This window comes from Kogia breviceps, chromosome 1, assembly GCF_026419965.1.
Source record: "Kogia breviceps isolate mKogBre1 chromosome 1, mKogBre1 haplotype 1, whole genome shotgun sequence".
Taxonomy (NCBI): domain Eukaryota; kingdom Metazoa; phylum Chordata; class Mammalia; order Artiodactyla; family Physeteridae; genus Kogia; species Kogia breviceps.
Genome location: NC_081310.1, coordinates 56,246,961 through 56,260,754, shown reverse-complemented (window position 1 = coordinate 56,260,754; position 13,794 = coordinate 56,246,961). Strand labels below are relative to the sequence as shown.

Sequence of the window (13,794 nt, the reverse complement as noted above, 5' to 3'; positions counted from 1 at the left end):
TTGACATCCATCATTAGAGGTTGTCATCAACAAGCCTCTACAAATATATGTTTTACTGAGTTAGAACCAAGCGTTATTTATAGTGTATTTCTTCCCAAAGTATATAACCTGATCTAATTGTGATGAAACATCAGACAAATCCAAATTGAGCAACATTGTACAAAATAACTGGATTGTTATATAAACTAGGATAGAATAAATGGAAACCAACCCTAGAATGGCAGCAGTGGGAATTAGAAGTAGGAAACATGAAAAGTATTTCAAGGTGCTACATAGGATCGTGGCAACTGACTGGATACAGATGAAGAAACAAAAGTCATGTATTATTCCAGGTTCAAATTTGGAAGACTCGGAAAACGGTAGTGTCATTAACATGAAGATAAGAGTTCCATTTTGGATTTATCACATAGCATCAAGATTTCCTGAACTTAAATATAAGTGTTGGTATGGAGATCAGTATAGAGTTCAGAGCTAACTAAAATTAACTGAGTGCTGTGTCCTTTATTTAAACTGAAAGTCCTGTGAGTTGAAATAAGAACCGCCCCCACCAAAAAACACAAAAATCAGAGAGGAAAGAGAAGAAAAGCACCTAAAACAGAACAAAATCCAGAGATTTCTGAAGAACACATTTTAGACATAGTGTAACCAAGGGAGAACTATATGAAAAGATAGTATGTTTAAGACCAAAGGCTAAGAAGTCAGTCAAAGAGCCAGAGGAAAGAGTTTCAGGTACAAAGATTTAAAGGAGATAGTTTCTTTGTAATTTTTTAAAAATCATGATGTTTCTGGGTAAAAGTTTGTTGAGGAACAAGATATTTACAAGTCTTAAAGTATCTCCTCATTATTTACTAATTATGAGGAAGAAAGTTACCTTTACAGTAGACAAATCTGAGACTCTACCTTAATCAAATGATCAAATTCAGTATCACAATAATGGGACAAGTTGACATATATATATATACACACAAAATGTAAGTGTACAAACACAAACACATACAGATTAAGCATATATGGTAATAAAGTAACAATTAGTGATTCCAGATGAAGAGTTTTTGGTTGAAAACTGTTCTACGGTTATAACTTTTCTATAGATTTGAAAGTTTTCAAAATAGAAAGTTGAAAATAAAAAGTGAGAGCATCCCTTTACAACTCCATTTAGCTAGCTCCCAACAACCTTTAAAACTTGGCTCAAAAATCATCCTCTCTACGATAAATGTCTTAGACTATATAGGATGAGTGAATCATTTCTTCCTCTGTATTCCCATATATTTTACCATTCATTCATTCATTTGTTCAACAAATAATTATTGAATATTATTTTATGTCCATATGTGCTTTTCACTGAACCTCCACCTATCATCACTAAAGTCACTACCATCAACACTGCTGACAAACACAATTTGAACACTAAATTGGTTCTAGGGCTTATCTGAGGTAAAGATCATCAAGTACGCAAAATATTGCTCTAGTAAGTCATAAATAAATTTATCATAAATAAATCTTGATTTATAATAACATAAATCAAGGGGCTGAGACACTCTGATAATCTATCTCCCAAATGTTTTGTTTTATTTACTTTCCATTTTCAACCAGTTCCCACATCCCAAAACTCTTGGGGAGTCAATGTTTGTTTTTATATTCCCTTTCCCTATACCTTAAAGCTAAAATATGGATGAATAGAATCCACAGCCTGTTTTAGACTTGGGAGAAATTCATGTAACATAAGGGTAATAAAGTTGAACCCCAAACCAAGGGGTTCACAGTCAAACAAAGGCTCTGAGTAGCCCAAATCAAAATGGTTTGAACTGTTTTAAAGAAGGGCAGTGAGCTGTGAGCTCAGAGCCTTACATAGCAGGTCTCAGGCAATGGGAGCTACATCATTTTGGATGACTTTGTCATTTACTACCTTCAGCCACCACAGACCACACTCACAAAAACAGTAACCCAGTTGTTATAAATATATTCTGTTTGTAACAAGGAACTATTTTGTTCACAGATCTGTGGGGTCAATAGCTATAGAGTCAACTAAGCTATAGGGTTCCATACTAACCATTCAGAATTACATGATTAGATGCTGATAGCACCAGGCTTTAATCAACTTAAACAGTCCCACATTCTGAAATCACTTCCCCAGGCCCTAGCATTCCATGCCTCCATTTTTTACTCTCACATATGGTTGAGCAGAACATTCTACCTGATGGAGATGTCCAAGGAAAGCCTGGGCCTGGGCTGTTGAGATTGCTCCTCCAACAGGCACAGGCTGCTTCTGAAAGTCCAGACCATTGGTTTGTGTGCCTAGAAAGCAAGCAAAATAATTTAACTATTAAAAACACAAAAACTGAAATAAGTACCAGATTTTTCTTAAACAGGTGCATTTATCAAGCACCTATTTTGTATAAGCATTTTTCTAAGTACCTCCAAGGAGGAGAAGAGATTCAAAAGAACAAGGAAATACAGTAAAATGATTTTTATTCTAAAGGTAGTACTGTAGGACAAGTACATGAACACAGATAAAGCTTAAGAAACAGAAACAAAACTATAAATAATGAATTACAATCATAAGATTTGTGTTAGTTCAGAAGGGAAAGCAGTGATTGGAGCAAGTGGGGTCAGAACAAGCATGAAACCTAAGGTGGCTTGAAGAAGAGATTATCATTATTATACTGTCATGAAGACTGGTAGAGACAGAGTTCTAAGGGGGGTACCAAGGCTCTCTTCTAGTCTCTGCCTTCTCAGTACTTGGCTTGGACAGAAGAAATTCACAGGTGACTTTGCCAAGACCGAGATGAATTTACTCTTAACTTAAAATGCCTTAATAAATGATAATCTGACAGTAGAAGCAATCAGTTACAAGATAAACAAAATGGTTTTACTAATCTCTTCAATCCCAAAGTACAGATTGTGGCGTGCATCTAGTTAGCAAGGGCTCTGCTATCATTATAATTTTCTAAATGTTATGTCAGTGGTTTTAACCACATATGCTGTGATCTAATGTTAGAATAGGACTAATCTATGGAAAGACATACCACCCTAATACCCAGAAATATAATACATTGTTTTTAAATTACTATATCCAGCTCTTACTTAGAAATAACCAGAATACTTTGTACTGAATAAAATATAACAGACTATGGGAACCTGCAAGAATCATTGAGTCATGTGAACATGGTACTGAGCTTCCATTTCCTACCACTGGAACACCTCATCTTCTCATACTCACCCCTGTGTGTGTGCACATAGAACAGACCAGTTAAAAGAGTACAAGTGAGAAACCTCAGGCAGTATTTCTAAAAGGGTGCTAACTTCTGCCATTATATATCCTAGCTAACTGCTAGCAAATGTATCACTTTAATAGAATAATTAGGTAGATCACATGACTCACAAAGCTATTTAAGGTTTCTTTGAGATAATTATTTAAAAAGTGTACATATATTTCACCTCCTTGAAAAAATCCCATAGTGATTTTTCTCTTATAGTTTTTCCTAAAATTTCTCATAGATAGGAAATATAGAACTACTTAGACATATACAGCTAATGAAATTAAAAGAGTACATGCTTGTGGGCTTCCCTGGTGGCGCAGTGGTTGAGAGTCCGCCTGCCGATGCGGGGGACGCGGGTTCGTGCCCCGGTCCGGGAAGATCCCACATGCCGCGGAGCGGCTGGGCCCGTGAGCCATGGCCGCTGAGCCTGCGCGTTCGGAGCCTGTGCTCCACAGCGGGAGAGGCCACAGCAGTGAGAGGCCCGCGTACGGCAAAAAAAAAAAAAAAAAAAAAAAAAAGAGTACATGCTTGTGTCAAGTAGTGAGAAACTAGTATGAAATAAAATTTAAGGTAACTAGGGTCACTTCCATAAGCCACATACAGAAGTTTCACTATTTTAAAGCTGCACATTTTGTCATTAGCTGCTGTCTCTATCTTGATGCAGGAAATCATTATTTATACATCAAGATTTTAAGATTGTGCACCATTAGAGAAACATGCTCAAGATATATTAAATAAATTAACAACGCTAAAAGGTAAGATTTTGAAAAACAGAAACAAGCACTTAGAGATTAACATATCACCAAATGAAGATGTCTTCCAGAACCAAATATTTCACTCTCATGGAGACCATAAAAATTCCACACACTGGTTCCATTTTCAAGTTCTCATAAAAATGATAACAAGCTTCTTGTAAATCACAAGTAACTATATAATGCAAGACTGACTGATTTCTGGTATCCTTGCTACAAAGCCTACTCCAGTGTCCTACAGGTAATACTATTTCAGTGCCCTGGCTCAGCCTCCTGGGGGTGGGGAGGGGTGGCATAAAGGTATGGTATCCAAAGCATGGTTTGGTGAAAAAAATACTTAGACAACAACTCAGATAAGCAGAGGTCTAAGGCAGGTATTTTTTTAAAAATTAAGGTGCTGAGGCTCCACTGGGAGGTGAGAGGTAGAAGAAAGTAGACATTACATAGAAATCATTCTTGTAGAACATAAAGATATCATCTGGGCTAAAGAAAGGAGAGGGGAACAGATACACACACATGAACCCTAATCAGACTTGAGTATAAGACAGTATGGAGAGACAGGGATGCTGGGAGCCAAAACCAAATGTGTGCCTGAGAAAATAGCAACATCCAAAGGAGCAACTAGGGAAATTAAAAGGTTGGGGGAGAGGGTGAATTACGTAAGAAGTTGAACATAAGATACAGTACAGAGTTTGAGAAACTCTAATAAAACATCTAAGAAAGGTGATCCAGAGGAATTTAGAAATGACAGAGGCCAGAGCTGAAGAGTTTATAAGGTTGTCACTAGAACAGTATTACTGAGGTAAACTTCACAGATCTTGTATATAACACCTCCTTGGTGAAGAAACAGAGATTAAGGGATATTAAATCAATTGCTCAAGATGTCATAGCTAGTTAGTGGAAGAGGTAAGACAAGGAATGGGTCCCTGCTTCTACCTAAATTCATTCACAGAAGTGGTAGTTGATATTAGGAGAGTAAAAATGTCTATTAATTAAGAATGGATATATGTATAGATCTTCTTAAACTAACAATGGGGTTATTACATTCTGATAAACCCTTCCTAAATTGAAAATATCATGAGTCAAAAATGCATTTAACACACCTAATCTACAGAACATCATAGCTTAGCCTGACCCACCTTAAATGTGCTCAGAACACTTAATGTTGACTATCTCATGTAACTTACTGAATAATGTACTGAAAGTGAAAAACGAATGGCTGCACAGGTCCAGCATGGTTGTAAGTATATTGGCTGTTTCCCCTCCTGATCATGTGGGTGACTGGGAGCTGTGGCTGCTGCTGCCGCCCAGCATCTAGCCCAGGAAAAGATCAAAATTCAAGATTCGAAGTATGGTTTCTACTGAGTGCATATGGTTTTTGCACCATCATAAAGTTAAAAAATCCTAAGTTTGAATCATGGTAGGCTGGAGACCACCTATAGAGAGAAGAAGGTTGAAGATAAGAGGGCACCTACATTGGAGATGTAAAGACAAAGAGTCAGAGGAAGCAGTTAGAAAAGTAGGAAACAACCCCTTCAAGACCAGTGTGCCTCAGGAGCCAGAGAAGAGAGCTGCAAGGACAGGGTAGTTTAGTACTATGATCAAATGGTACAGAAAAGATAAGGATTAAGTACTGGGAAAGAAGAAAGAAATTAATCTAAAGAGAACAGAAGAAAGGCATTAATAAAGGTAAGACTAAAAATTAATGAAATAGGGGGAAAAACACATAACAAAAACATCACCTCAGTTCTTTCAAAAGAATCATATAACTTACAAACATCTGGTAAGTTAAAATAAAATAAAAGGGAAGGAGCAAATAATTTAAGGATAACAGAAAGGGCACAATCAAAACATGTTACAGAAACCAAAAAAGATACTGTGAACCAATAAAATTAAAACTTAGAAACAGATAACTCTCTAGAAACTATAACTTATCAAGACTGACTCAAGAAGAAGAAAAAAAAAAAAAAAGCCAAAGAGTCCCACAGCATTTGAAGAAACTGAATTAGTAGATAAAAATCGCCCCAAAAAGAAAATGAAAAGCCCAGACAATTTTACTCTGCTTGCTTCCAAAAATTCAAGGAAAAAATAATTCCAATCCTATACACCTTTTCCAGAATGGGGTTAAAAAGAAGGAAACACTTCCTAACATTTTATGAGGCCAGCATAACCCTGATACCAAAACCTTACAAAGACAAGTATGAAAAAGAAAAAAGAAAAAGCAAAAAACAAGCTAGCTTTACTCATCAAATATATGGAAATATCCTAAATAATAATAACAAAAATAATCTAGTAAGATAAAATATTGTGACTAAGATGCATTTATTCCAAGAATGCAAGATTGGTTTGGGGCTAAAAGAAATTCACATAATGTTCACCTACATTCATTGAAGGGGGAAAATCATACAATCACCTCAAAGGATGCAGAAAAATGCTCAGATAAAATTCAATACTCACTTATGATAAAAATTCTAGGTGTAGGAACAGAAAGAAGCTTCTCTAACTTGACAAAGAATAACATTAAATGCACTCCCTTTAAGATTAAGAACAAGATAAGGGTGTTAGCTATTGGAAGGCTTAGCCAGCAAAATAAGGCAAGAAACCAGATAAGTTGGGAAAAAGACATAAAACTTCCTTCCTAGATAATCTGATTATGAATATAGAATATCCTAAGGAATATAACAGTTTATTATCAGAATAAGTTTAATAAGGTTGCAACACACAAAATCTATTTAAAAATTGCCTTTGTTATACACCAAATGAAAAAAAAATTAAACAATTTTATTTGTAGCACTTTGGAAATATAAAGTCCTGGGACTAAATCTCTCAAACTACAGCAAGTCCTATAAGCAGAAAATTATAAAACTTTATTTTAAAATAATAAAGAAAAGATAAATAAAGGCTCACTTATTGAAAGACAATATTGTAAAGAAATCAGTTCTTCCCAGATTCATCTATGGATTCAAAGCAATTTCACATCAAAATCTCAACAAGTTATTTTCTTTCTTCTTTTCTTTCATTCTCTTTCTCGGGGTGGCATGTGTATAATTGACAGGCTGAATCTAAAATTTAAATAGAAAGGCAAAGAGCCAACATGTTCTTTAAAACAAAAAGTAGAGGGACTTGCACTATCAAGATATCAAGACTCATCACTAGGCTATAATAATTAGGACAGTGTGATATCAGTGCAAGGATAAACAAACAGACCAGAAAAGAGAGTCTGGAAACAAAGCACATATCTTTGGACACTTGAAATGTGACAGAGGTGGTACTGCAACTCTGTGAGGAAAGGATGCAGTTTTCAATAAATGGATAACTAGGTATCAATTTGGGGAAAAAATGGTATTATTGTAGATAAATTCATATCATACCAAAAAAATAAATAAAAAGAAAAAGAACATTTCAGGAGGATTAAAGACCTAAGTGTGAAGTGCAAAACTATTACATTTTTAGAAGACAATGTAAGGGAATATCATTATAACCTTGTTAAAGGGAAGGATTTCTTTACATGACCCCTAACTTGAAAAGACATAAATTTAATTACTTTAAAAATTACAAGCTTTGGGGCTTCCCTGGTGGCACAGTGGTTGAGAATCTGCCTGCCAATGCAGGGGACATGGGATCAGGCCCTGGTCTGGGAAGATCCCACAGGCCACGGAGCGACTGAGCCCGTGAGCCACAACTACTGAGCCTGCGCGTCTGGAGCCTGTGCTCCGCAACAAGAGAGGCCGCGATAGTGAAAGGCCTGCGCACCGCAATGAAGAGTGGCCCCCGCTTGCCGCAACTGGAGAAAGCCCTCACACAGAAACGAAGACCCAACACAGCCAAAAATGTAGTAAATAAATTAATTAATTTTAAAAAATTACAAGCTTTGTTCATTAAAGGACTATGTAAAATTAATGAAAAAGAGAAAATATTTGCAATACATACAAACAACAAAGGATTAGTATCCACAACACACAAAGAACTCCTATGAATCAATTAAAAAAAAAAACCCAATAGAAAAATAAAACAGGAAAAAGAAATGAATAAAAATTTCACAAAAGATGAAACATAAATAGCCCACAAATGCAAGAAAGGATATTCAACATCCTTGGAAATTAGGGAAATACAATAAAATCCCAATGAGATAGCATTTTACACCCACTAGATCGGCTCAAACTACAAAGTTGGTTAATAGCAAGTTTTGGCGAGACTGTGAAATTCTTGTCTGTTGTTGCTACCAGTATAAATCAGTACTAACGCTTTGGAAAATTGGCTGTGGCTGGCAGTACTGTGTAACACTGGAAAAAGTTCAGCAATTACACTATTAAGTAAATACTCGAGACTTTTTCACACATATGCATCAAGAGATAAGTATAAAATTATTTATAGCAGTAATGTTTATAATAGCAAAAGTCTAAAAACAATGAAAATGTCCATCAGTAATAGAATGGATAGAAAAATTGTGCTACATTCATATAATGGGATTATATATCCAGTGAAAATGAATTACAGATATATGTACCAACTTGGATGAATCCCCAAAACATGTTGAACGAAAGAAACCAGTCATAGAATATATATAGTATGATTCAACTTACAAAATGCAAACAGGTAAATCTAAGTAATATATTATTTGAGGATAATAAATACATAGATGAAAAAAAATGGAAAGAAAAGCAATGTGATCATTAACACTAAATTCAGGATGATGGTTACCTCTGTGGTAGAAGCATATGATCAGAGTGGACCTACAGTGGCCTTCTGGGACATGGTAACTGTTTTGTGACCAGAATGGTAGACACATGAGTGCTTAAACCATACATACATGTTCACATACAGGTTTTTACAATTACTGCTTTTATATTAAAACAGTAAAAGAAAAACATCAACAATGACCAAAGAGTTGCAAAAAGTTTTGGGGACACATCCAGATAGCAAGAAGCAAAGAAAAAAGCAGGTGGTAATGAAGTCAAGGTGCTAAGTGGGGCTTATTTATTCCAGTAAGTCTAGCAGTGGTGGGAGCAAGAGAGGATGGTAGTTCAAAGGGGTAGACAGGGTGGAAGGAAAGGTTTATAGGCTGATGAAAACTGAGTCTATTGAAAGATTGAGAGGAAAGATTCTATAGGAAGAGATACACTGAAGATGTTAGGAACAAAAAGAGGCATGAACCTGAAGGATATGAGAATAGACAGAATTAAGAGGGAAATGTAGAGGATTATAACAATGGAGAAGAAGAAGAAGGATATTTCTTTCTTTTTTTTTCTTGGCCACACCATGTGGTTTGTGGGATCTTAGTTCTTCAACCAGGGATTGAACCTGGGCCCCCAGCAGTGGAAGCGTGGGGCCCTAACCACTGTAAAGCCAGGGAATTCCTGTTATTTCTTTCTTAGATGCAAAAGAAAAGGAGGAGGTGGTGAAAACAGAAAAAATGTAAAGTGATGAGGAGGAAGGTGGTGGGGCTAAATCAGATAGCTACAACTTTCTAAGTAATCAAAAGGTAGTCATTTTCAGAAAACAAAAACAGCAAAACAGAAATAAGATAGGAAAGTTCTGGACAAGAGAAAAGATTTGGGAATATGTAATGAGGAATGTGACAGAGAATCATTAGAAGTGAATCCAAGGACACCAGTTACAGTGAAGGCCCCGCTGAGAGATAGGTGAAATTTACATGGAGTTTAAGAATTGGCAAGTTTGGGCTTCCCTGGTGGCGCAGTGGTTGAGAGTCCGCCTGCCGATGCAGGGGACGCGGGTTCGTGCCCCGGTCCGGGAAGATCCCACATGCCGCGGAGCGGCTGGGCCCGTGAGCCAGGGCCGCTGAGCCTGCGCGTCTGAAGCCTGTGCTCCGCAACGGGAGAGGCCACAATGGTGAGAGGCCAGCATACCGAAAAAAAAAAAAAAAAAAAAAAAAAAGGAAAAAGAATTGGCAAGTCCTCATCTCCCAGGAAGTTCTGTTTCTTTCTTCATAGTCAGCAGTCAAGGATGAAATATGCAAATGTTTCCTCTCTTGACAAATAGTTCATACTTCCCAGATTTGCAGAGGTTTCAAGCTTTTCAACTCCTTTCAGTGCCCAGATCATATGCTACCTTTCTTTATGTTTCCCACCTCTCAAACACAAAAGCAATAATCTATAACTTCTATTTACTACTGCAACACATTTGCTACTTCTTCAACATTTTGTAGGAAGGAGGAAAGAGATAAAACTGAGCTATAATACCCACAAACATACCATGCTAAGGGAAAGAAACCAGACTCAAAGGGTACATCTGTATGATTTCATTTATATGACGTTTTAGAAAAGGCAAAACTGAAAGGGACCATCAAAAGGAATGAACAAACCTCCCTGATTTACAAATCAGAAAAATAAAAAATATACAGAATCACTTCCACTGAAATAACTGAACTGGACAGTAATTGAGCCCAGACTGAAATATAGACCTCCTTGCCTCTATTCCCATTGTTTTCTACTATACCATTGTATGACCAAGGAGTCCAGCTCAGCACTGACTGGTGAAGAATATTAACTAAGTGACTAACCAGTAATTGCACCACGGTCAGGCTCATAAAGAGACAGGAGATGATGAGGTGTAATAATTTTGAACCTTTGGTTTCCACCTCACAGCTTGTTATTCCAGCTATTTAACTTTACAATAAAAATTATTTTAAATGTACCAAATCAAACTTTACAGTTCATGAGAAATAATACCATATTGAATAAAGACAACTTTTGGCAAAATATGTCTCCAAAACACATCAAACACATCAAATGTTAACAGATACATGAATTTTTATTTTTCAAATTCGTTATCATGAGTATTACAATTAGTGGTAACAAATTTTTGTTCAATTTCATTTTTCCTAAAATAAGCTTCCTTTCAATTTATCCTTCAATGTTGTCTCCAAAGCAATCAGTCTCTTATGTGATCTGTCTCTTAAAAAAGACTGACTTCTTAAAACTGTCACTGTTTGCAGATGACATGATACTATACATAGAGAATCCTAAAAATGCTACCAGAAAACTACTAGAGCTAATCAATGAATTGGGTAGAGTTGCAGGATACAAAATTAATGCACAGAAATCTCTTGCATTCCTATATACTAATGATGAAAAATCTGAAAGAGAAATTATGGAAACACTCCCATTTACCACTGCAACAAAAAGAATAAAATACCTAGGAATAAACCTACCTAGGGAGACAAAAGACCTGTATGCAGAAAACTATAAGACACTGATGAAAGAAAGTAAAGATGATACCAACAGCTGGAGAGATATACCATGTTCTTGGATTAGAAGAATCAACACTGTGAAAATGACTATACTACTTAAAGCAATCTACAGATTCAATGTAATCCCTATCAAATTACCAATGGGGCTTCCCTGGTGGCGCAGTGGTTGAGAGTCCACCTGCCGATGCAGGGGACATGGGTTCGTGGCACGGTCCGGGAAGATCCCACATGCCACAGAGCGGCTAGGCCAGTGAGCCATGGCTGCTGAGCCTGCACGTCCGGAGCCTGTGCTCCGCAATGGGAGAGGTCACAACAGTGAGAGGCCTGTGTACCGCAAAAAAAAAAAAAAAATTTACGAATGGCATTTTTTACAGAACAAGATCATCTTAAAATTTGTATGGAGACACAAAATACCCCGAATAGCCAAAGCAGTCTTGAGGGAAACAAACGAAGCTGGAGGAATCAGACTCCCTGACTTCAGACTATACTACAAAGCTACAGTAATCAAGACAATATGGTACTGGCACAAAAACAGAAACATAGATCAATGTTATAACATAGAAAGCCCAGAGATAAACCCACGCACCTACAGTCAACTAATCTATGACAAAGGAGGCAAAGATATACAATGGAGAAAAGACAGTCTCTTCAATAAGCGGTGCTGGGAAAACTGGACAGCTACATGTAAAAGAATGAAATCAGAACACTCCCTAACACCATACACAAAAATAAACTCAAAATGGATTCGAGACCTAAATGTAAGACTGGACACTATAAAACTCTTAAGAGAAAAACATAGGAAGAACAACTTTGACATATATCTTTTTTGATCCACCTCCTAGAGTAATGGAAATAAAAGCAAAAATAAACAAATGGGATCTAATGAAACTTAAAAGCTTTTGCACAGCAAAGGAAACCATAAACAAGACGAAAAGACAACCCTCAGAATGGGAGAAAATATCTGCCAATGAATCAATGGACAAAGGATTAATCTCCAAAATATATAAACTGCTCGTGCAGCTCAATATTAAAAAAACAAACAACCCAATCCAAAACTGGGCAGAAGACCTAAACAGACATTTCTCCAAAGAAGACATGCAGATGGCCAAGAAGCACATGAAAAGCTGCTCAACATCACTAATTATTAGAGAAATGCATATCAAAACTACAATAAGGAATCACCTCACACCAGTTAGAATGGGCATCATCAGAAAATCTACAAACAACAAATGCTGGAGAGGGTGTGGAGAAAAGGGAACCCTCTTGCACTGTTGGTGGGAATGTAAATTGATACAGCCACTGTGGAGAACAGTATGGAGGTTCCTTAAAAAACTAAAAATAGAATTACTATATGATCCAGCAATCCCACTATTGAGCATATATCCAGAGAAAACCATAATTCAAAAAGACACATGCAACCCAATGTTCATTGTAGCACTATTTACAATAGCCAGGTCATGGAAGCAACCTAAATGCCCATCAACACGAAAGGATAAAGGAGATGTGGTACATATATATACAACGGAATATTACTCAGCCATAAAAAGGAACGAAACTCAGTCATTTGTTGAGACGTGGATGGATCTAGAGACCGTCATACAGAGTGAAATAAGTCAGAAAGAGAAAAACAAATATCGTATATTAATGCATGTATGTGGAACCTACAAAAATGGTATAGGTGAACCGGTCTGCAGTGCAGAAGTTGAGACACAGATGTAGAGAACAAACGTATGGACACCAAGGGGGGAAAATCGCAGTGGGGTGGGGATGGTGCTGTGCTGAATTGGACGATTGGGACTGACGTGTATACACTGATGTGTGTAAAATTGATGAATAATAAGAACCTGCAGTATAAACAAACAAACAAAAACAACTAATACTAAACTTGCTTTGGGTTATTTGTATGGAAATATGTTAATATAAATGTTTCAGACATTACATGAAATTTCTAAAAATCTTATATGTTCTGGTATAATGTTATAAGTCATAATTCTAGTTATTACTTTAAAATGTATATCTTAGAAATAACTAAATTTTCTTGTCAATTGCATTATTATGAACTTTCATCAAATCTTTAGCCTTGGTCATTTTAAAGTCTTTTGTCATTTACAGACAGTTCTGCATGTACTCTGATGCTTTTGCAAAAATGTTCCTATCAAAGGGAACATTTCAAGGAATTCATGGAAAAAACTCTGACAAGTACAGGTTTCTGATAACTGACTATACTGCTGAACTGAATGAATAAGCATTTTTAGAACTCGAATGGAAAACTGATTAATTCATAAAAGTGCTAACAAAAGTTCAAGATGAAAAAAAATTACATGGGACTGAGTGAACTTATGAGGATGATTATAATTTTTGTGACTTTCTGTTTGAATAAAAAAAAAAAATCCCACAAGGACTCAGAGGCAAAAAATACACAAATCAGTTTTCACTGCAAAGTAAAGGAGCTGTTACAGTAGAGGATTACTGGACTAAATGTCAATATTATGACATAGTATAAGTGTGTTTCCTATTTGGTAATTGCAATCATTGTTGCTTTTGTTGTGGTCAACCATTTACAATGCTTGGT

At 36.3% G+C, this 13,794-nt stretch overlaps 1 protein-coding gene across 6 annotated transcripts in view; it reads right to left on the bottom strand.

The window, feature by feature from the left end:
- The window catches only part of POU2F1 (POU class 2 homeobox 1), a 180,635-nt gene that overhangs the window by 43,005 nt on the left and 123,836 nt on the right, over positions 1–13,794 (bottom strand). For all 6 annotated transcript variants that reach the window (XM_059044654.2, XM_059044575.2, XM_067031937.1 and 3 more), the window contains one exon: positions 2,195–2,295. In XM_059044654.2, coding sequence (XP_058900637.1) covers positions 2,195–2,295 — 101 coding nt within the window. The remainder of the gene's footprint in view (positions 1–2,194; positions 2,296–13,794) is intronic.